The 21,645-nt window shown below is 30.6% G+C and overlaps 2 protein-coding genes across 3 annotated transcripts in view; one reads left to right on the top strand and one right to left on the bottom strand.

Moving 5' to 3' along the window:
• LOC136779677 (zinc finger protein 395-like) overlaps positions 1 to 21,645 on the bottom strand; it is a 105,690-nt gene that overhangs the window by 11,865 nt on the left and 72,180 nt on the right. The gene's annotated exons all lie outside the window — the stretch shown is intronic.
• LOC136779678 (uncharacterized) lies at positions 18,233 to 20,063 on the top strand. 2 transcript variants are annotated; one of them, XR_010823641.1, is made up of 5 exons: positions 18,233 to 18,866; positions 18,926 to 18,991; positions 19,056 to 19,241; positions 19,301 to 19,617; positions 19,731 to 20,063. XR_010823641.1 is itself a non-coding variant. In XM_066737397.1 (4 exons), exons 1-4 carry the CDS (start codon positions 18,515 to 18,517, stop codon positions 19,408 to 19,410), a joined length of 714 nt encoding a protein of 237 aa, XP_066593494.1. In that variant the 5' UTR covers positions 18,233 to 18,514; the 3' UTR covers positions 19,411 to 20,063. The 2 variants fall into 2 exon arrangements, 1 of the variants encoding a protein (XP_066593494.1); XM_066737397.1 differs by having other exon boundaries at positions 19,301 to 20,063.

The raw sequence follows: 21,645 nt of genomic DNA, 5'->3' as shown, positions 1-21,645 counted from the left end.
GAGGAAGCCAAGAATTGTGTTATCAATTCTTGGTCTTGTATAGGTAACTTAGAACTGACCTTAAATAAGTTCTACCAGTGTTTGGCCAATCTGGAAATACCCAATAGTGAGCATACTAACTTAGGCCAAAATAGAGACTGGTAATGGTTTTATAAATTTTAGCCATAAACCAAGATATAATATTTTGGTAATTATATTATAAAGAGTTGAGGAAATAATAAATTTGAATAAATCAATTATGAATCTAATTAAGAATGTAAAATTGATAGAAAAGAAAATTAAAATAATTCATAGATATCTGAAGAACATAAAAGAATTTTTATTATTAATAAAAAATAGTTTGTGAAGACTCCACCAGATGCAAATGAATAGCAAATTTCTAGAAAGTAGTTCAAATTTATTCCTTTGTGTGTGGAGTACCCATTTTAAACAAAAACTTGAACTATTTGCTGATAATTGTTTCATAAAAATAAATATTAAAACCACAATTTTGCTGCTTAGAGGGGGATATAAGGTTTTCCCCTTGGTTTGACCTTGAAATCTTTTTCAATGGTACACGAAGGACACCTGCACTTTTTTAAATGGCACACCCTATATATTTTTACATATTCTTATAGTTGACCTCAAGAGCATTCCAAAACCTTGTGTCATATTTTCATTTCATCCACTCGTTTACGAGATATTTCGACTTGAAATTACATATAGGAGTGGTTTTGTTGAAATAGTATGCACGACCATACAGTCTTACAGTTGCTCATCTACGTATACTTTCAAATTGTATTATCCCGTAAACGACTGGATGAAATGAAAAAATGACAAGAAGGGTTTGGAATACTCCTGAGGTCAACTACCAGAATATGTAATAATATATAAGGTGTTTCGTTTAAAAAGCTTTGGGGGGCCTTCAAGTACAGTTGAAATAATGTTTCATAGTCAAACCAAGGGAACCTTCTTATGTCCCTTTCCAAGCTGTAAAAGATCTGTTTAAAACATATTTTCATATAACGTAATCAGCAGTTAATAGTTGAAGTTATTATTTAAAATGAAATACCATGCATATGTAAGTAAATTCTAAAGGTACTGTGTCTGTAAGTTCAACTAAGGCGATGCTTTAGGAATATGTGTGTGAGTACATTTAATTAATTTATTACTTTGAACCCCGATTTAATTACAGGTTGTTATTCACCTCTGCATAGTAATTTTAAATACAGAATGGTTAGAAAGCTTGATTAAGGCTAAGTAACAGATAACTGTGAGTTTAAAAAGCAACGAGTCATTTGCACTTTTTTGGCTCAAATGATTCAAATGATAGTCATATACATTTGGTTTCAGATGGCGTTATGAAGGACATGTGAAAGTTCATTTTTCATTGCAATGTGGACTACTCTTTATTACATATTCCAGTAGCTCATTTCAAGAGCTTTCCAAAACACTGATGAATCTATCATTTTATTGAGTCATTCATCAAGTATTTCAATTTCAGATTATAGGTACAAACGAATAACTATTCGTGTGCGTTACATAGAGGTCACAATCGGGTTACATTCACTACTACAATCAAACCTATAGTTTAATATATGAAAATGTAAATTACAATATCTAATGAACGACTGTGCATGATATGATAAATTCATTGGTGTCTTGGAAAATTATTTGCACAATTTCTGTTCGATAAAAAGTCAGGATGTGCTTTAAAAAAAAGTTGACCTTGGGATGAGCTTCATAGTTTTAACCTAAGACTAAATGCATAGCACTGCACAATGGACCTTTCCAGCTAACAAATACACCTAAGACCAATGTTTTTCCCAATGCACACCATTTCGAAGATGTTTATCCGTCTTTCGACTTTTCGATCACCCTATATACCCACATCAATATTAACGAAGAATTAAAATATTAAACGTATATTTTAATATTAATTTGGCATCTCTGGCCCTGTATTTATCGTCTTGCTCAAAATTACCCCACCTAACCTTCCTTAAAATTTGTCCCAAGGTCATCATAACACACCAACTAACATCATCGAGAAGTTAAAACCTGACGTTTTCCTCAGACAACAAGGAAATCGAAAAATTCAGTCGGTCGATATTTAAGGTTAAAGTAAAAAATATCAGAGAGGGCTAATGTTCGATTGAGTATATAAGATCACAAACATTAAGTGTACAGTCTTGTTTGTAATGGGACTACGCCACCTATCGCTGCTTAAAATTGATCCCAAGGTTATCCTGACACCAATTAACATCATCGAGAGATCAAAAACTGATGTTCTCCTCAGAGAACAAGGAAAACGAAAAATTCAGCTGGTTGATATTTGGGGATAGAGCAAAGAATATCAGCAAAGATGTTGGTGTTCGATAGAATGTCTTGTTTGTAATGGGATTATGCCACCTATCGCTCCTTAAAATTTATCCCAAGGTCATCCTGACACCAATGAACATCATCGAGAGATAAAAAACTGACGTTCTCCTGAAAAAACAAGGAAAACGAAAAATTCAGTTGGCTGATATTCGAGGATAGAGCAAAAAATACTGGGCAGAAGGTTGATGTTCGATGGTATATGAGTTCACGGGCGTTAGGTGTATAGTCTTGTTTGTGGTGGGGAAGGTCTTGGAGATGTGGAAGAGTGTTGAGGGGGTGAATAGGAAAGAAGGAGTGGAGAGAAGGAGAAGAGAAATGAAGGGAGGGGGACCGGGCTAACGCCCGGGGAACCAAAACAAACTGGGCCTTCCGTGTGTTGGCGCGTACGAGCGCGTCAATCCATTCCGTGTGGTGAGGGTCGGCCGTTGACCCTTCTTAACACATCACTGGCTCACGCATGGACACGAAATATACGGGATGGCGATAGAAAAATCCATTGTCAGGATTCCATAACCAGCTGCTCCCCACCCATTCTCTTTCTCCCACTCTTTCCCTCTCTTTCTCTTTCTTCCAGCTTCAAGGTTCCACACTAGGGCCTCTCCCGTTTCTTCTTTGCACTTCGGATATAGCCAAGGTTTTCAAGAACTGCTCCTCGATACACTATGCAAATGGTGTCCGAATCTAAGCTGATTGTGAATCTGATTCTTCACAGCAATGCATTTTTATTTCGAGCAAAGCGAGATTAAGTGATTGCACCAACATGAACAGACTTCTTCCGAACCCTGGAAATACTAAATCCATAACTTTCTGGTCGTGTAAATATTTGAATTCTATTTTTCATCCGTTACGCCACTGACTCCTTGATAGAAATTTGCATAATAATCGTTGGACTCTGTTCAGTTAGTGGCAAGTTTTTGTCAGAGTTGAACTGTGTTCACTTATCGTGTTAGGATCTTGATAGGTGCTGTCAAGTAACATCTGTACATTTTGGGCTGTAGAGTTTCTAAAAACATCCATGAGGGGCTTTTCTAGCCAATTTTTTATCGTTTTATATATATATATATACATATATATATATATACTGACTTAAAACTAGGCAGTAATAGTTTTCTCATTCACATGTTTTTCTAATTAGTAAATATTAACAAGTCCTGGTTTTTAAGCTACTGTTTGGACTACACTGAGAAGAAATGTGTGTTAACTAAAAAAGAAGACTCTAGACTGAAGGTTCTATCTATTCTTTTTTTCCATCAGTATAAACTGGTTTAATATTATGCAGAATAGTTTTATGATTTGTAAGTTTTCTTGGACAGTAAATATTGCCAAATTTTGGTAAGTTATTGAATGGAAAAAACTGAGTAGAATCGATGTGTAAAATTCTAGACAGTCTTAGTAGAGATATTTATTGACAATAATTTTACTAAAAATTCAGCAGTAATATTTTTCTTGTCTGAAACATGCTTTCCAAGTCACTAAGTACTGTCAGTCATTTGAAAGAACATTCAGCAGGTAAAAATTTTTATTTTAGAAAGATGAAGCAAGGAAACTTTGAAAGAGACAAAGTTCAGCTAGCGAAGTGGAAAAAATGTCAGACTATAGAGACGAGAATACCACCATCGTTCGAAATTCAAATCCCTTAGGAGGAGAAAGCATTATTATTATTTTTCTTTAATGCAGCTTTCTCACTAGATATGTACTGTATTATGGTGACATAATTTAAATATGAAATAAATCAAATCTTGCTTTATAACTGCAAAAGTAATGCTGACATATTTATTAATAGTTTAAACAACGTATAAAAAAGATATTTCAATTTTATATTTTTTTGGTTACTATTTTATTATAAGTAGGTTTTCATTGATTTTTAACTTAACTTTTCTTTTTAAACAATTTTATTTTTTGAGAAGAATCATAATTCTCTTAAAATATACTATACAAGTTCACCAAATCAATATTTTCAAAATAATGATTAATGTATTTCTAAATCTGTTTTATTTAATAATAATGTAGTTCATTATATGAGAAAAATTTAATAAATTAATAGTGTTTCTTAGATGACAAGTAAATTATTAAAAATAAAGCCTCTTCTATTCTGTTAAAGTACTATCTAGAAAAATTAAGAATAGGTTTTGTTTTAATATACGTATATCCATAAGTTTTACCTAGTATTTCTTGGAAAATGTGTACTTCGATGGATTTGCTAGCACCTTTCTAGTTGAAATTGTTGGTTACAAAAAAATTAAAATTTTACTAGCTGCAGATTAGCAATGTTCTAAAAAAGTTTCTACTAGGTGCTGTGGTGGGTATATATAAGAACATCTCTTTCGTCTTCTTTCTATACGATCTTGAAGTACTGATAACTACAAATTTAATTTAGCGTTACCATATCACCCTCGCATGACGTTAAATACAAGGAGTATCAATATTCGTGCATTTTCTTAAAACATAATTCTCCTAAACCTACTTTAAAACTATTTTATTTAGTTTCTTTTCCTGCAAATGGATAATTATTTGCTTATTGAAGTTTTGTAATTTCCCAAGTGCTAACGTAAAATAACGCGTTTGACGTTATGTTAGAAAGATGACGTCAACATGCAATGTCGTTTCATTTATAAAAAAAATAACAGGTACTCGCTAAATAATTTTATTTCGAAACCAACAGATAATCATTCATTGTTAATTTAGTATTTCTCCCTTGATCATTCAATGCTTTTCTGAAAGTTTAAGAATTAATTTAAAAATTGTTACTCGCATGCACACAGAAACCTCCCCATTACGACCATCACATATTTCTGAGTTTCAATTTTTAGCACAAACTCCCTTATTCTCCTAATATATGAAATACATTTTATTAATATATTTATTATTGTTAATAGTGTCCGCGCGCGCGCGCGCGCGAAATTGGTAATAAAAAATATATACAAACTCAAAACACACACGATGCAGATTCGCTCATTAATTAAATCTATTTAGTATGCATGATCCCCAATTAATCACTTGATAAATTTATAACAACAAAAATTAAAAGCTTCAGTTTCTTCCTTTGCTAATAAAATATAATAAGGAACAGTACAAAAAAATTAAAAATATCTATTTCGCTTTAATATTAACCCTCGGTGCGCACACTGGGTTATAGTGATCCGTGGTTTGGTTTTTCTCTTATTTTAGGTAATTATAAAGGTAAGTAATGCCATAAAAGTACTATAAATTATTAGTTCAATATCTTAATTATAATCACGTATGGTGTTTTTAACCGCTGCAACGTCAATACCCAAGTGCCATTAATATGTTGAAAAAAATATATTTTTTGAAACCAAACAAAGTCTTATTATTTTTACGTTGAAGAATATCTTTTCATCTATAGAAACCAAATGTTTGAGCTTTTAAAATTCAAATTTGAAATAACTACACAATTTTTAAGTAAGAAAGCCGTTGCTCTGCCATGCTCGTATGTTGAACAGTCTGCAAATAATTTATTATAATTTTGTCTAACAAGAACTATATAATGTAATAAAGAAAGGTTAAGGGTAAATACAGAAATTAATTTTTTTATTCTTGCATGCATGGTATACGAAAAACCGTCATTCAAAGCTGTTGGGTCAAATTGACCCAGTGTGTGCAGTATAGTATTTTCGGGATGTGTGCGCACCGAGGGTTAAAGGAAACTTCTTGAAAATTGCAATTAAATTCATATTAGTCAATTAAGGGACTAAAAATATTTATTAAACAGTTTTATCATCACGGAACAAATATCTGTCATCAGTATTTGGATCCTAGAGAAAATATTCGTTTTATGATTAATTTTAGGTTTATTTATTGACGATAAGTGTGCTAATAAAATTATAATTCTTTATTTATATTAAGAAAGTAGAAAAGTGCATAAAAAAATATGTGAAAATAAGAAATTGTTGATGAACGTAATGAATAATTTTTCTATGTACACTGTTAAAAACATAAAACTAATTCCTATGCACTTTAAGAAAACGTTAAAAGGAAACAAAGGAGCGAAATACTTGATTAAAATTGAGAGATTATTTGCTGTTCTGAAAGTGCAATTATTAAGTTAGTAGCTATTATTTTTCATGCTTGCAACGACACTGCGTGGTTAACGTCATCTGTAGATCCTAAACTCATCAAATGCCTCATTTAATGTTATACATAATTAGCAAATTAAAAAATTTTAAAAAGCCAAAAATTGTGCTGATTTGTTGGAAAAGAGTCTGAGTGAAAATATCTTAAAATAGATTCAGAATTATTTCCCATTAAGGAAGCACGTTAATATTGATGTGCACTTTGTATATCAGATCCTCTATCAATTCCATATTCATATCAGGAAAGTCTCCTGTGTGTGTGTGTACTCAGAGACTAAACTGATCATTTCTCTCAAATACATACATATATATATTCTAATTGACTACTGTTCTAGCATACCAACTGATGTCACGTTTGATGAAACTTTAAAGTTGCAACTTGCAGCCAGCATTGAATGTCCAAATTCTCTTTATTCATGACGTAAAGAAGTGGGAACACACGACTACGTCTATCGATCATAACGACACTGTTCAAACTTAGGGAGAGGATGCTGTATTTCGTTGATTTCATGATTTACAGAGCCATTTACGTGCCTTAATCTTCTGGTATTCCAGCCTAGGCTCGTGTTGTCAAAGGACCTATTGAAGGGAGTACCCAGCCTTGCACGTATAAGCTTGGTGTTGGGACCCTTCGTGTCTTAGTACAGCTACTTCCCAAAACTCTGTCATTGTCCCAGAAACACCCTTTTGAAATTCGTTAACGTCCCAAATTTGTAAGATTAGTATGGACTCCGCTTTGAAAACTGAATTATGTAACTAGCCCCTGGAAGGTCAGTTTGCTAATTTCGCAGAGTAACTGTGAATTCGCTTGTCTGGGGACATTCATTAATTTATTAATCAGGCCTAAGTACGCGAAATATCACCTCGGTTACTATAGTTCCAGATAATTAATTATAAACGTTTCAAGTTCATAAGCATATTAAGTCTACTTGTGTATTACCATTATTATTATAATGTCGTTCTTACTTGGGTAATTCTTCTGTACAGTTTAGTTTTAGTAGTTAGTTTTAAGAGTTGCTATAATTTACACCCTCTCTATTACACAACTGTATTAATTCATTCATTAGCCCAAAGTATACTTGTTTATCACATAACTGATGCACAGGGTTCCTCGCTTAAAATGTCTTACAGTTGAGATGAGAGAGGACGTTTACTTTACCATTAAGAGATATTAAAATTTTGCATAGGACCTTTCTGAAACTTTTTAATTTTGGATTTAGAATAGATTTATGCAAAATTTCATTTTCCTATCTTGAATAATTTTTTAGAGAAATGGTTTTTTTTATGTAGGATTTGTGGTTTTTAACTGGTGGGCACTAATATATATTTGTATATGTGATAATTTGGCTCACTGTTTTAGAGTTTTCAATAGCCAAGCTCTGCTTGTGGTTAATATTGATGCTACATCAGTTCTTTCTGCATTTAGACAAACTGGAATAGTGCTCTTGTATAATAGTAAAAAAAATCATTACACATACATATACCTACAATTTCATTATGATTCTATTTATACATCCCTACTGTTGAGTGCTAACCAATAAAAATGAAAAAATTCCTGACAAACTACGTAGAATTTTTGGTTTTATAATTTTCTTCAAGTATTAGGTAACCTAAACCACACATTTGATGAAAAACTTTATTAACGACAATTTTAAATTTTGAAGAATAGTTTTTTAGTGATTTCACAATTTTATTACATTTTTAGAAAAATCAGTGCTCCTATTATTAAGATATAAATCTTTGAAAGGATGATGGCCCATAAGAGAATTTTCGAGCTTGGAAATGAAGAAAATATCAAATTAATCATGCAAATGAAATTATTGCATTTAATTATTTTTGAACAGTTTTAAAAGTTTAATTATAGCCTACAAATTCGAGATTCTATTTTCTTGTAATGTAGTAATTTTGCTTATACAGTGTGAGGGGTTTCGGGGTGTGAAACCGAGGACTTATGATAGAAGAGTCGACTCTAAGAAGAAAATCCTTCAAAAGATTTTTTCAAAAACTCGTTAGTTAAAAAATTTTTCAGAATAGAAGTTAAAAATATAATTTTTATCAAGAATTAGCAGTGTAAAACCTGGGAAATAGATTAACGCACAAATACTAGAAAAGGATTATATCATATTGCCACTCGAGCCAATCGAAGATCTGGCAGTAAGATAGAGACTGGGAGGGGGTGGTGAGTGACGTTGAGCGTCAAAAGCAATTAAAATAAATCGCCCAATTCCGAATGCGTCGAACAACAATGGACAGAAAAAAATAAAATTATAAACTCTGCTGAATTAATTAGTGAAAATGAAATTTTCTACAATTTCTCTTAAAATATTTTTAAATTATTTTTAAATTATTTTTACGAATCGTTGTCTTTACGAGCAAGATGTGCCTAATCGAAATAAAAATACAATAGTTTCTAGTTAAATTAATTAGCAATTAACTCCAATTAGTGAAATTAATGTCCCTCGCAATCTTTGTTACTTCTTAACTTATCTTATTCGCAAGAATAACAATAGAGATTGTGTTAATTGTGCAACACATTACTCTGTTACTTAATAAGTAATATATAGAAGTCAAGCAAAATTAGATTGCCTAAATGGTTTATATATTTTCTTAGGCCAATTTGGATCTTTAGCCCTTGACAGCCAAAAGGTTAAAAAGTTAATGACGAATTTTATTCAATAAGTTTCTATTATATTTTAAACGATAAACTTTTAAACAAATAAATTCATATATAATTTTAATAAATATTGTAGTTTCGTTTTTGTTTTTAAATAATTGTTTTTTCGAAAATATACATCTAATTCAAATTTTTTGTTGTAAAATTATAATCAATAAAGTATTCTTTATAAAAATTATATTTTATATTTTAACTGAAAAAAAAATCCTTCAATTTGGACCAACCACTATTTGTGTAATTCTCATCCTCTGTGTGGTCAAATTAGCTGAATTAAAAAGAAATAATTCTGGTTAAATCCTCCACGATTAATTGAATGTTCGATACATTTTAAATGAGAGTCAGTGTAATTTTTCAAATAGAATATTAAGCGATACACGTGCAGCAAATGATGAGATTATATTTTGTAAACAAAAATATTAAAAAAAAAAACTTGAAATAAACATTAAAAATAATTTACTTCTCATATTTTCCAATCATTATTCATGAGATTCTTTTAATTATAGTAGAGGGTTGCATGAAACTCACTTGTATAACTGTAGTATACATATAGCTATTTCCTAAAGCAATAGGATCGAAGGTACACGCTGTTAATTTTTATTTCCTGATTCAATTAATTTACTAAGTGATTTTTGTGGGATAAGACTGTTGACGAAAAACAAATTCTTTTTTTATTCAGAGCATATTTGAGTCATCAGCTCGATTGATAAAAGGTTAAAAAATGACGTTCTGAGTTGAGCAAAAAAGGGATTGTGTCATTTGGCACTACAGCAATTAACGGTTAATTTTTCACGCTTTACAGAAATCAGCTGAGCACGCATGAGTGATCGTGTGATCCCAGTCGTTAACGGCCTTGGCAAACACCAGTTCTCCTCGAGAGGCTGCCTACGAGTTGAGCAACGGAAAATCCTAGGCGCGGCCGATCCCACTCGAATGACTCCCTTCCCCCTCTTTATTTTACTTGAAATTTCCCATTGGCGTGAAAATTTAAATTTAAACGTGTATAGTCTGACGTCAATTGTACGATGAATTTTTCCACAACGTCCACTTAAACGCAAAGCTTAATTATCTACGTATCAGCAGGAATTGTTTATAATTTATTGACAATATTTCAAGTTAAAAAAAATCCAAAGTATATATATTGCATTTATTGATTATTTGACAGAATTATTTTAGCATTCCGATAGAAACACTTGACTATACATACACAGATGATCACAAAAATATTCAAATCATTCAGAATAATGAATAATATACAAAATTAATTAGGAAAAATTCAAGATTATTGTTTTTAGTTAATTCATTATACTTTTTGATTTTCATTAAGCATAAGCACTGGTAAAATATAATTAATTTAGATTAAATATATAATAGCAAATTTCTAGCTTTACTAAAGGCAAGTCCTGATAAACTTTTACACAGTTTGTTATAATATTATCGTACAGAATGATATTTTCAAAAAACTCTAAATTGCAAAAGTTTTTCTAAATTTATTAAAAAAAATTGTCAAAAAATTTTCATGATCATCTGTATATATATAACTTTTAAAGTATAGGAAATTTATGTATTACTGACAATATATTTAATAATAATTAAGCAGCAATAATGAATGAATTTTACAAAAAAAATTGCACATGTACGCAAGTTGAATAGAATTTTGTTTCACAACAGGCACGATCGATTGCAACATTTTTACTTGTTAGTTTGTTGGATTACGTCAAATCTGCCCTTCGAAGTCTCAACCTTTGCACTTTCTCTCTTATCTAAACGCAGTTTTGCCCTTAACATATAATAATCTAAAAAATTTGGCTTCAGAAAAAATTTATAAAAATAATGTTTCAGAACATAGGACTACAGCAGAAGCTATATATATATAATAATCAACTCGTAGCCTTCTCTTCTTAACCAAATGTAGCTCGTTAGACAATGTCCTTGACTTCCTCAAAAAACTTCTGATTCCCTCTCAAATAAATATGTCACGTGATATTACTTATCCATATCAATTGACTTTTTAATATATCAAATCGAAGAAATTTGATTGTTTACAATTTTTTAAACTTTTTAAATTGCAATCAAGCTTTATTTTAAACGTTTTTCATTTTATTGTTTTAATCATTTCCATAGATACTGATTATGTTTTTTTTGTTACGACGAAGCACACATTAACAACCTCTTTACACGACGCTTCAAACTAACTATTTAACGCGGTTGGCGTCAAAGCCCGCAAAGGTCAGACAAGCGATAATTATTACCAGCTAAACGAACCTCTAACTGAAAAAGTACACCTATGCAAAATTTCCATTCTTCTGGAAAAATCGCACATTCATTCTTAATTAAACGTAACCGTCAATCTCTATCCCCCTCCCCCATCCTCTCTTCTTTACACTCACTCACACTAATTTGTTTCTACTTCGTAACACAGGAATTGAACTTGATTGTTACATCAACTCCTTGACTCTGGATACAAAAATGATGAGACGTGTAATTTATGCATTGAAAAGAAATGTTCCTCTATATTATTTATGGTAAAGGTTTTTATAACGTTGCTGAATTCGATTTTGTTATAAAAATTTAGAAACACAAAATGGCTTAATGGAAATAATGAATAAAAATGTTTGTAAAAAAAGGATTTTAATGAAATTCATTACTTTATTTGAGTTTTTGGATTAACTTAAACCAAATTGTACATCTGAATTTGCAAATTTAAAACGTCGGATCAATTATGGTGAATATAGTATTCAAAATAATTAAAATTTAAAAACAATAAATATGTGCACGTTGTTTACAAATTTATGAATTCGATTCTTCTATAATAAATATTTATTCATTTATAAAAACAAAATTAAAAATTTTGAAATATATTAATTTTTTACAATATTGCTCTCTGCTAATTCTGAAATCACGAAAATGGACAGGATCATTTTTTACACAACTTTGTTTACTTAATTGATATGCAACGTTGAATTTCTAAATTGTATTAAATTCGGAATCAGCAAAACAAAATCGTAAATAAATTGAATTTCATAAAAAACTTATTATTGAGAAACTTTTAGTTGAAATTTATGGGTGTCCTTTAATTACTGTCAGTCAGTGTATTGATATGCCTAAGGGCTCATCGATACTGAGTGAATTAATTAATAAAATTTATTTTGTTTCTACTTAACACTTATATTAAGATGGACGTAAAAAATTTAATTTTTAAAAGAATCCTATAAATCACTAATATCTTATGAGAAATTTAGTAGGATTGAAATTTTAAGACGAAGATTAAAATGACATATGCTTACTTGTTATATACCAAACTGCTTTCATTAATGATGGTTCATTAATTTTGGGTTTTTGTGAAAATATATAAAGGGTGTCCAGTTTAAGGGTGTCGACTCGAAAGTCAAAATAAAAGGGTTGATTTTAAAGAGAAACTTCTTATAAAGATTTTACATAGAACCTTCAGTTAAAAACATTATTAAGGGTAGAAGGTAAGAATATGCTATCGGTCGAAAAAGCATGATTGGCGTAAAATCCGGGTATCAGATTGATGGACAGTTGACGTACAAATAGTAGAAAAAGATTATATCATATTGCTATATTAGCCAATCAAAGATCTGGCAGTAAGATAAAGAGTGAGATAGGGGAGGAGATGAAAAAGACAATTGAAATGTATCGCCCAGTCCAGGGTGTTTCGAGAAACAATGGGTTGATAAAAAGCGGAACTATAAACTCTGTTAAATTACTCAATGATAATAAAAATTCGTACAATTTTTATTAAATCAATTTTAAATTATTTTTACTGAATTATTAATGTCTTTTTGAATAAAATGAGTCTAAATATACCATAAATACAATACATAATTTCCAATTCAATTAATTACTTATTAATTGCAATTAATGAAACTAATGCCTATCGTATTTGTGCAAGTTTTAACAAATGTTCATCATAAACACACAATAATTGCATATTAATAACTTATTAACCAAGCGTAATATGTGTTGCACAATTAATACAATCTCCATTATCATGTTTATGATGAAGATATGTTAAGACGTAGCACAAATATGATAGAAACTAGCGTTATTATATATATATATATTTAGGGCTAATTACTATATAAATTTAGCTAGAAATTATTACATTTTTGATGTGTGTTTATACTTATTTTATTCGCAAAGACATTAAAAATTCGTACAGATTATTTTAAGAGAAAATGTATATACGTATTTTCACACACACATTTTCACTAATTAATTCAGCAGATTTTATAATTTCGCTTTTTTCAGCCCATTGTTGCTCGACGCACTCGGAACTGAGCAATTTATTTCAATTGTTTCTTCACGCTCAGCTTCACTCACCACCCCCTCCTATTCTTTATCTTACTGCCAGATCTTTGATTGTCTCATATGGTAATATGATACAGTACTGTTCTAGAGAGAGAGAGAATTTGTGCGTTAATCTAATTTCCAGGTTTTACACTGCTCATGCTTCACAAATAGAATATTCTTAAATACTACCCTTAACAATTTTTAAACTAACAGGATTTAGGATAAATTTTTTAAAGGATTTTCTTAGAATCAGCCCTTCAAACTGAGGCTTCCGACTTGGCACCCTTAAACCGGACACCCTATATACAGAAACTTTCCTCTGGTAAATGAAATTTATATGTAAAAGGTTCTATGTATATTTGATCTAGATTTCATGTTTGTTGAGATAATCCTAAAAAATCAAATTAATTAAATTTTAAAGATTAAATTAAAACTGATTATGCTACGTAACAAAATTTCCAGCAATCATGGTTTTTTTAAATTTGGTTTATGGAATAATTTCCAAAATATGTTTTATTAGTACATATTTTGATAAATAAAAAATGTAAAAAAATTAGGAAAAAGTACTAAATTTTAAGTAACTTATAATTTCGCTTTAAATATCTATGAAAATGTGCGTTTTTTTTAAATATATAGAACATTTTTTATGTAAAATTTATTTCATTAAATATGAAACTCTCTACAGGGTTTAACAGAACATTTCTATATTGTCTTTTTAAAAAATAAATAAGTGAGAATTTGTCCAAAAAAGCTTCTATATAAACTAAACACGTTCTATTGAATGATTGTAGGTATTTTCCATTTCCGGTTCAAACCGGAAATGTCTTTTTTAACAGGAAGTTCAATTGTTTATTTGAAATCTCTTAATTTTTAATAAGATAATTTTATAGCTCACTTCAAGAGCTTTCTATACTACTCTTTTTATTATCTAATTTCATCCACACAGTTCTTCACGAGATATTTTGTTTCAAAATAATACGTAAGTGATAGAATAATCGTGTTTACGTATATAACGTTCACCTACACTACTTCAGCCAAACTTATATCTATAATATATGTAACTTAAAATCAAAATATCACGTAAATAACTGAATGATATGAAAAAAATGAAAAGAGATTTATGAAAAGTTGTCGAGATAAACTGCAGCAATAAGCAATAAAATGTAAGCGGTTTTATTCCAAAAATTGAATTCCCTGCTAAAAAAAATCCATTTCCAGTTTCGACCGATAATGGAAAATATAGTCATTCAATACAGCTTATCCAATATAATGCAAAACAATCTTAATCCGTTTCACATTACCTACGTTCTTAATTTTTAAAATGATTTTAAGGAGCTCTATTCATCATGTTCACTTCGTCCAAAAATCGTATATGTTTAACAAAAAATTTTTGAAAAACTTCAATATTCTTAGAAAAAGCAGTTTGATAATAATAAAGTATGTATTTTTTTGTTCTTCTTGTCCTGAAATTTTAACGCGTCTAATTTTTCAACTATTAGTGTTTTATAGCATATTATTGACCATTTATTTTTTAACGACCATCGTAATATATATATGATACACGTATATTCATATTATCAAAATAAAATTTTTAAGCTACTACGCTGATGTCTATGAGTAACAATTTCATGTGAAAAAAATGTTAACCCTCTCGGTTTATCGCACGAGTCACGAGTATAATTGTGGTTAAAATATTTGAAATGAAATATTTCGAAAGAAAATTAGTATAGAAAGAAATACCGTTGTCTTTTAAAATTCATGATTGAAAGAGTTAATTACTTTAAGTTATAACTGCGATAAAGATACGCGACATGCATGGTCACTTCCTGGATTCATAAAACCGTTGTCATGGCCACTGATCAAATAATTTGCGTTGCACAGCTCCCTTCGAAACCTATTTCCGAATTGCATTAAGCTGCGAGATTCCCTTAAGGTAGTTTGGCCATAGCATAAATATTAACACTAGATTGCCGCAGTCAATCAATTTGACTCTCATATTCATCAAAATGGATGTAGTACATATGGATTTTTCAAACTAAGAAATACAGAGGAGAAATAATATTTATTACATATATTTAATAATTTTATAACAAAGTGATACCTGTTTTTGAAATCATTATTTTAGTTTTTTTCGAATATAAAAATTAAACTCATAAATGAGTTAATTTAACTCACTCTTGTAAAGTTATATCAAGAAAACATTATTAAAATATTATAAATTTATTGACGTTAATAAAAACAAAGAATATTGTATACTCCAATGAAGGTATGTGAATGAATTCAATAATTTCACGTGGAATAAATGAAGAAATAATAACAAAATTCTCTTATGCATAATTTTTTTAAAGATTTTCAATATTTTGCGTTCAAATGTCAATAAATATTTATCTAGCATTTTTCCCTTTGCGGACACACGTATTGACACACAGTCGCCCAATTTAATTTACAACTGCAGTGACGTATTATGAAATAGCTCGAATAGGTCTATCCTTTATAATGATTAGGTACGTATGAGCATAATAGACAAAAGAATCAAATTGTTGTGAAAACAATTAGAGACCTTTAGTGATAAATTTTTCTGGTCGACTATAAAGGATTAAAGTCTGACCCAATATTGCAATTTTAGAAGAAAATAATTTATAAATTACTTAATAATAATTCTAGTAGATCTACTTCAAATTTTTGAAAATATAATATGTTCATAAAGACCCCTCCTCTACTATTTTAAAAACTATGACTTGTCAAAAAATAAAAGAAAGCAGATGTTTTTAACTTATCCCTAATTTTATTACAGTGATATTTATTTGACCTTGAAAGGTCACATGAAAGTGAATGCAGACTTCTGAATTGAAATCCTCTAATTTTATTGCATATTCTTGTAGCTGTCTTCAAAAACATTCCAAAATACTATGTAAGAATTTGTCATTTCATCCAGTCATTCACTAGATAATTTCATATGAAATTATGAGTGAATGAGTGACTACGCACGTGTATACATAGCGGTCAGCACGCTACTTCATCCAAACCTAAACCTCAATGCAATTTCAGATCGAAGTATCAATTGAATGACTCATCGATAGAATGATAAATTCATATAGTATTTTGGACAAATATCAAGGTCAGCTACTAGAATATGTAATAAAAACAGGGGTTTCCATTTAAGAAAATCAACTGGACGTTCATATGACCTTCGTATCACCTTTAGAGGACAAATGAATACCTTCAAAATAAAGTATGAAAATAGCACCAAGCTGTTTTTAATATTTTTTTAAATAGTGGATATTTCCTAAAGTAATAGGAATGGGGTTTCATGAAGACCCTGATATAGTAGATAATGTAACATATAATTTCAAACCTTTAACTACGAAGTGCTAATTCATCAAAGTAACTATACCTGTGTGTAGAAAAAAGGGTAGCAAACAGTTTTGCGAAACTATTTGTGAAATCTTGAAAAGACCATTGCAGATATTGTATTACGTTTGCCTTAGTACTTTACTCCAAGTATGAGACTGCAGTTGTACTACCAATTCCAACGATATTCGTGATGCTTAAATATTAATTAAAGAACCTACATACAACACTCTGTTTCGATACTTGTTACGATAAAATTAATAAATTCAAAAATAAAAAAAAGTTGTAATTATTTTCATATTTATGGATTATAATTAACGACCAAAAGTTTTTACTTTATTTTACTGTGTTAATTATTTTTTCTGTGATGGGACTCGAATCTGCAACCGATTGTAGCCTCATGCTCAGCTATTCAACATTTTATCCATTCGACTAATCTATAACTTGCTTCATATGGACTTTGATCATTTATCTTAACCTTATATGAACATAATTTTATTCTTAAATATATATAAAAATTTGTACAATATTTTAATTCTAAAGTCACAAAATCTAACAATCTCATCAATATTGTTTACAGTTTTCTTAAGAATATTAAATATATTTAAGACTAAAAATTATTTTGTTAACAAAGACTGAAAAAGTTAAATTATATATTAAAATTTCGATGCATTATCATGTAACCTGAAAGATACACTGATCCATACACAGATGAAATAGAATATAGTTTTCCATTTTTTATACATCATCTGATGATCGCTAATCATATTTGTATTGGTAAGTTCAGTGAGAAAAATGTCTAACAGCTGAACTTGAAATTACAACCGTTTGCAAATTAAAGTTTAATCGCAAAAAATAAATAAATTTTGTAAAAATTGACAAATAAATGTTGGTCGATAATTATATAATAGATAAATAAATAAATTAATTATAACATTTCTTTGGTTCTTAAAACTTATAATTGTATCGTAAATAATATTGCAAATAGGCTTGTTAATATAAGCATTGAGTATGCTTTTGGAATTGATATAGCAATTAGAATCTCGGGAAGTATCGAGATGAAATAAACGCGATACGATATCTGCGATAGTCTTTCCGAGAATCACGAATAGTCTCGCAAAACTGATTGCGAACCATCTTTTTCTACGTTGATACAAACACGTGGTTTGTCATACTACCGCAAAACAATGCTTTAATTACAATTTTTTGTTAATTTTTATTCTGAAATATTCTGTGTAATTCCTCATATCTCATGCTAGTTTTAAAAATAAAATAAACACAGATGAATAAGTGAATTGTTGAAGAAAGTTCTATACGAAAAACAAAGATGCCGCTTAAAAATACAAGAAATCAAATAACTGCATCCATCTAAACTTTTAAGATTATCATGATGAATATTGAAGAAAGAAAACTCTATAAACGTCATGTAAATAAACAATTTTATTTTTTATGTCACATTGCAGAGTTTAAACAATAATCGTTGATTCTCCAACTGCTACATATAAATAATATTTTCTCGTGATTCTTCGGATGTTTCCGATCATCTATATACAAATTGATTCCCAGTTGAAATCTTTTTTTAAAAGTATGATCTACAGGAGTGATTTAAATTGCAATATGGACGTATATAGCGATCGTGCACGAGAGCTTGATCTAGCGATTGGTTAATTGACGAAGGTTACGGATACAACGGTTGGCCTTGCTGTTGCCGGGCGCGTATAGAAATATGTGCAGCGTATGCTTTACGCAACCAGAAGTATTGCGTAAGACGGGCGACCCGCGGACTACCATCCGCGACTGCCAAGTGCCAATGGGTCTTCTCCAAGCCAGGCTTCCCTGCTTCGTGTCTGCCCGTGGTGCATCGACAGTGGAGTGTCGATTACTGATATTTCTTATCACGCTCCTTATCGAACCCCCATCACATCATCTTGTGGTATTCAGAATGAAGATTAAGGATTGTGGTAGCAACAACAAATTGGTGGACCAGAGGTTCCAATATCTTAAATTTTTAGGAAGAGAAATTATGGGAGCATCGAATCCCATTACTTCATCATGTGGTATCCGGAATGATGCTGAAAGTATGAACTGGCTAAAGCGAGTTCGATGGACCCTCTGGTTCAATATTTTAAATTTTTAGGAAGAGACATTATGGGAGCATCGAATCCCATTACTTCATCATGTGGTATCCAGAATGATGCTGAAGGTATGAATCTGGCAAAAGCAAATTTGGTGGACCCTCTGGTTTAATATTTTACATTTTTGAGAAGAGAAATTATGGGAGCATCGAACCCCCATCACACATCATGCGGTGTCCAGAAAGAAGCTTAAGAATTATGGCGGCAACAACAAATTGGTGGACCAGAGAGTCCAATATCTTAAACTTTTTGGAAGAAAAATTATAGATCTATCGAATACCATTACTTCATCATGTGGTATCCGGAATGATGCTGAAGGTATGAACTGGCTAAAGCAAGTTCGATGGACCCACTGGTTCAATATTTTAAATTTTTAGGAAGAGACATTATGGGAGCATCGAATCCCATTACTTCATCATGTGGTATCCAGAATGATGCTGAAGGTATGAATCTGGCAAAAGCAAATTTGGTGGACCCTCTGGTTTAATATTTTACATTTTTGAGAAGAGAAATTATGGGAGCATCGAACCCCCATCACATCATCATGCGGTGTCCAGAAAGAAGCTTAAGAATTATGGCGGCAACAACAAATTGGTGGACCAGAGAGTCCAATATCTTAAACTTTTTGGAAGAAAAATTATAGATCTATCGAATACCATTACTTCATCATGTGGTATCCAGAATGATGCTGAAGGTATGAACTGGCAAAAGCAAATTTGTCGAACCCTCTGCTCCAGTATTTTAAATATGTAGAGCGAAAGATTACAGGAGAGAAAAATTTCTGATGATGTATATTTTTATAAATAGATCTTTCATGTTTTTTGGGTGTAATACCTGAAGAGCACGCCTTACGCAACCAGAAGTATTGCGTAAGTCAGGCGACCAGCGGGCTACCATGCGCGACTGCCAAGTAACAATGAGTCTTCTCCAAACCAGGCTTCCTCGTTTGTCTGTGGTGCATCGACAGTGAAGTGTCAACACTTCTACCACTCTTTATCATTCTCCTTATCGAACCCCCACCACATCATCATCCAGTATCCAGAATAATGCCGAAGGGATATGTTAGCAAAAGCAAACTTGGTTGACCTTCTGCCCCAGTCTTTTAAATTCGAAGGACGATAAATTTTAGTGGAAAATGTTTGTGACAATGTATATTTTTATTAATAAATCATTCATTTCTTTGTGGAGTAATACCTGAAGAGCTCTTTATTGAGAACTCGGATGTCACGCGTCAGGGGTTTGACTAGACAATAAAGCAGCTGACGTATTTCGTGATATCGTCATAGCGTAATAACTTTCATTATAGACGTACGTCACTAGATTATTACATATATACTGGAAATGGTAGATTTAACAAATACTTCCTGCATTTTCACGATACAAGTTGTTCATAAAATCTTGCTTACCTTTTGAAAAAAGATAAATTCAAAAAATAAATAAAATACTTATGGAATTTTTTTGTTTTGCCTAAAATATATTATGGTGTTATTTACTTGATATTGAAAGGTAACGTGAAGGTCATACGAAAATCAGATATATTTTTTGTATGCCACTTCCAGTTTTGTTTACATATTTCTATAGCTTATTTCAAGACCTTTCTAAAAAGTATTGAAATTTTTTTATTACATCCAGTCACTTACAAAATATTTCAGTTTTAAATTGCAAATAGTTGTGGGTTTGACTGAAGCAGTGAGAGTGATTTCTATGCATACACACGTGTGTACTCGTTCACTACCTATTATTTGAGATTGCGGTATCTCGTAAACGCTTGAATGAAAGAAAAAATTAAAAGTACTATGAAATTGTCTTTTGATGAGCTTCGATAGATTAAAAAAAAATGGTTTTTATATTTAAAAAATTTGGTTTGAACTTAGCGTGACCTTTCAAGGTCAAATGAACAACACTTTGTTATAGTTTGGAAAAATAAATAAACACGTGTTTCTTGATTTTCTTCTGAAATATAACGCTTCCAAAATATGAAAGAAAAAGAGAGGAATTTTATGAACAACCTGAAAATATAAGCTACCGGTTATACACTTACTCAAAGCACGCATACACATATATGCTCGCGCGAGCGCGTTTGAGGCCTAGTCAAATCAATAGGTAAAGGTGCATTCAAACATTCTCGGCTGAACAAAATATATGGTCTTGTGGAGAAAAAAATTCTAAGAAACTTTTACGTCGAGCCTATTTTAATCCAAAATGGAGAATTATCGACAAAAATTAATAATTTGAAAAACAAAACAGATTGTTTTAATAGCAAAATACAGTAACTCTGATAAATAAATACTGATTGAGGAAATTGTAAATCATAAAAATATCTTTCAGTTGATTTTGGTCCGCTTTAAGCTGAATTACTTTCCTAGTAATATATCAAAATAAATTAACAAAAATAGTAATTTTATATTTTTAAAAATTAAATTTAAGCTTTCGATCTTTGCTGTTAATTTAGTCCTTAAAAAGTACAATATTTTGATTTTTTTAAATTTCTAGAATAAAAATTATTTTACGAAATATATCGATTTTTTGAAAAAATGAGAAGAAACAGTTTTTAAACAATATTTTACTCTCTCTTTTGTTCTATAGAGACAATGATACACTGTTTTAGCTTGGACCTACTATCGTTCTAAAGTCGTGCTTTCAACATTACGAAAAAGTCGATCGATTTTATAAGTTCTAAATTTCGAAAAGTTAATTAAAGAAAAAACTGCAATATTTTGTG

Source organism: Prorops nasuta, unplaced genomic scaffold, assembly GCF_024137725.1.
Source record: "Prorops nasuta isolate Cenicafe-Biocafe unplaced genomic scaffold, Cenicafe_Pnas_1.2 PNAS00017, whole genome shotgun sequence".
In the NCBI taxonomy this organism is placed as follows: domain Eukaryota; kingdom Metazoa; phylum Arthropoda; class Insecta; order Hymenoptera; family Bethylidae; genus Prorops; species Prorops nasuta.
The sequence above is the reverse complement of the archived record's forward strand: the minus strand, read 5'-3'. Positions and strand labels throughout refer to the sequence as shown.

Coding starts and splice junctions, on each gene's coding strand:
- LOC136779678 (XM_066737397.1), top strand. CDS start 18,515: ATGTGCAGCGTATGCTTTACGCAACCAGAAGTATTGCGTAAGACGGGC. Junction 18,867..18,925: donor TATCCGGAATGATGCTGAAA/GTATGAACTGGC, acceptor TTAAATTTTTAG/GAAGAGACATTATGGGAGCA. Junction 19,242..19,300: donor TATCCGGAATGATGCTGAAG/GTATGAACTGGC, acceptor TTAAATTTTTAG/GAAGAGACATTATGGGAGCA.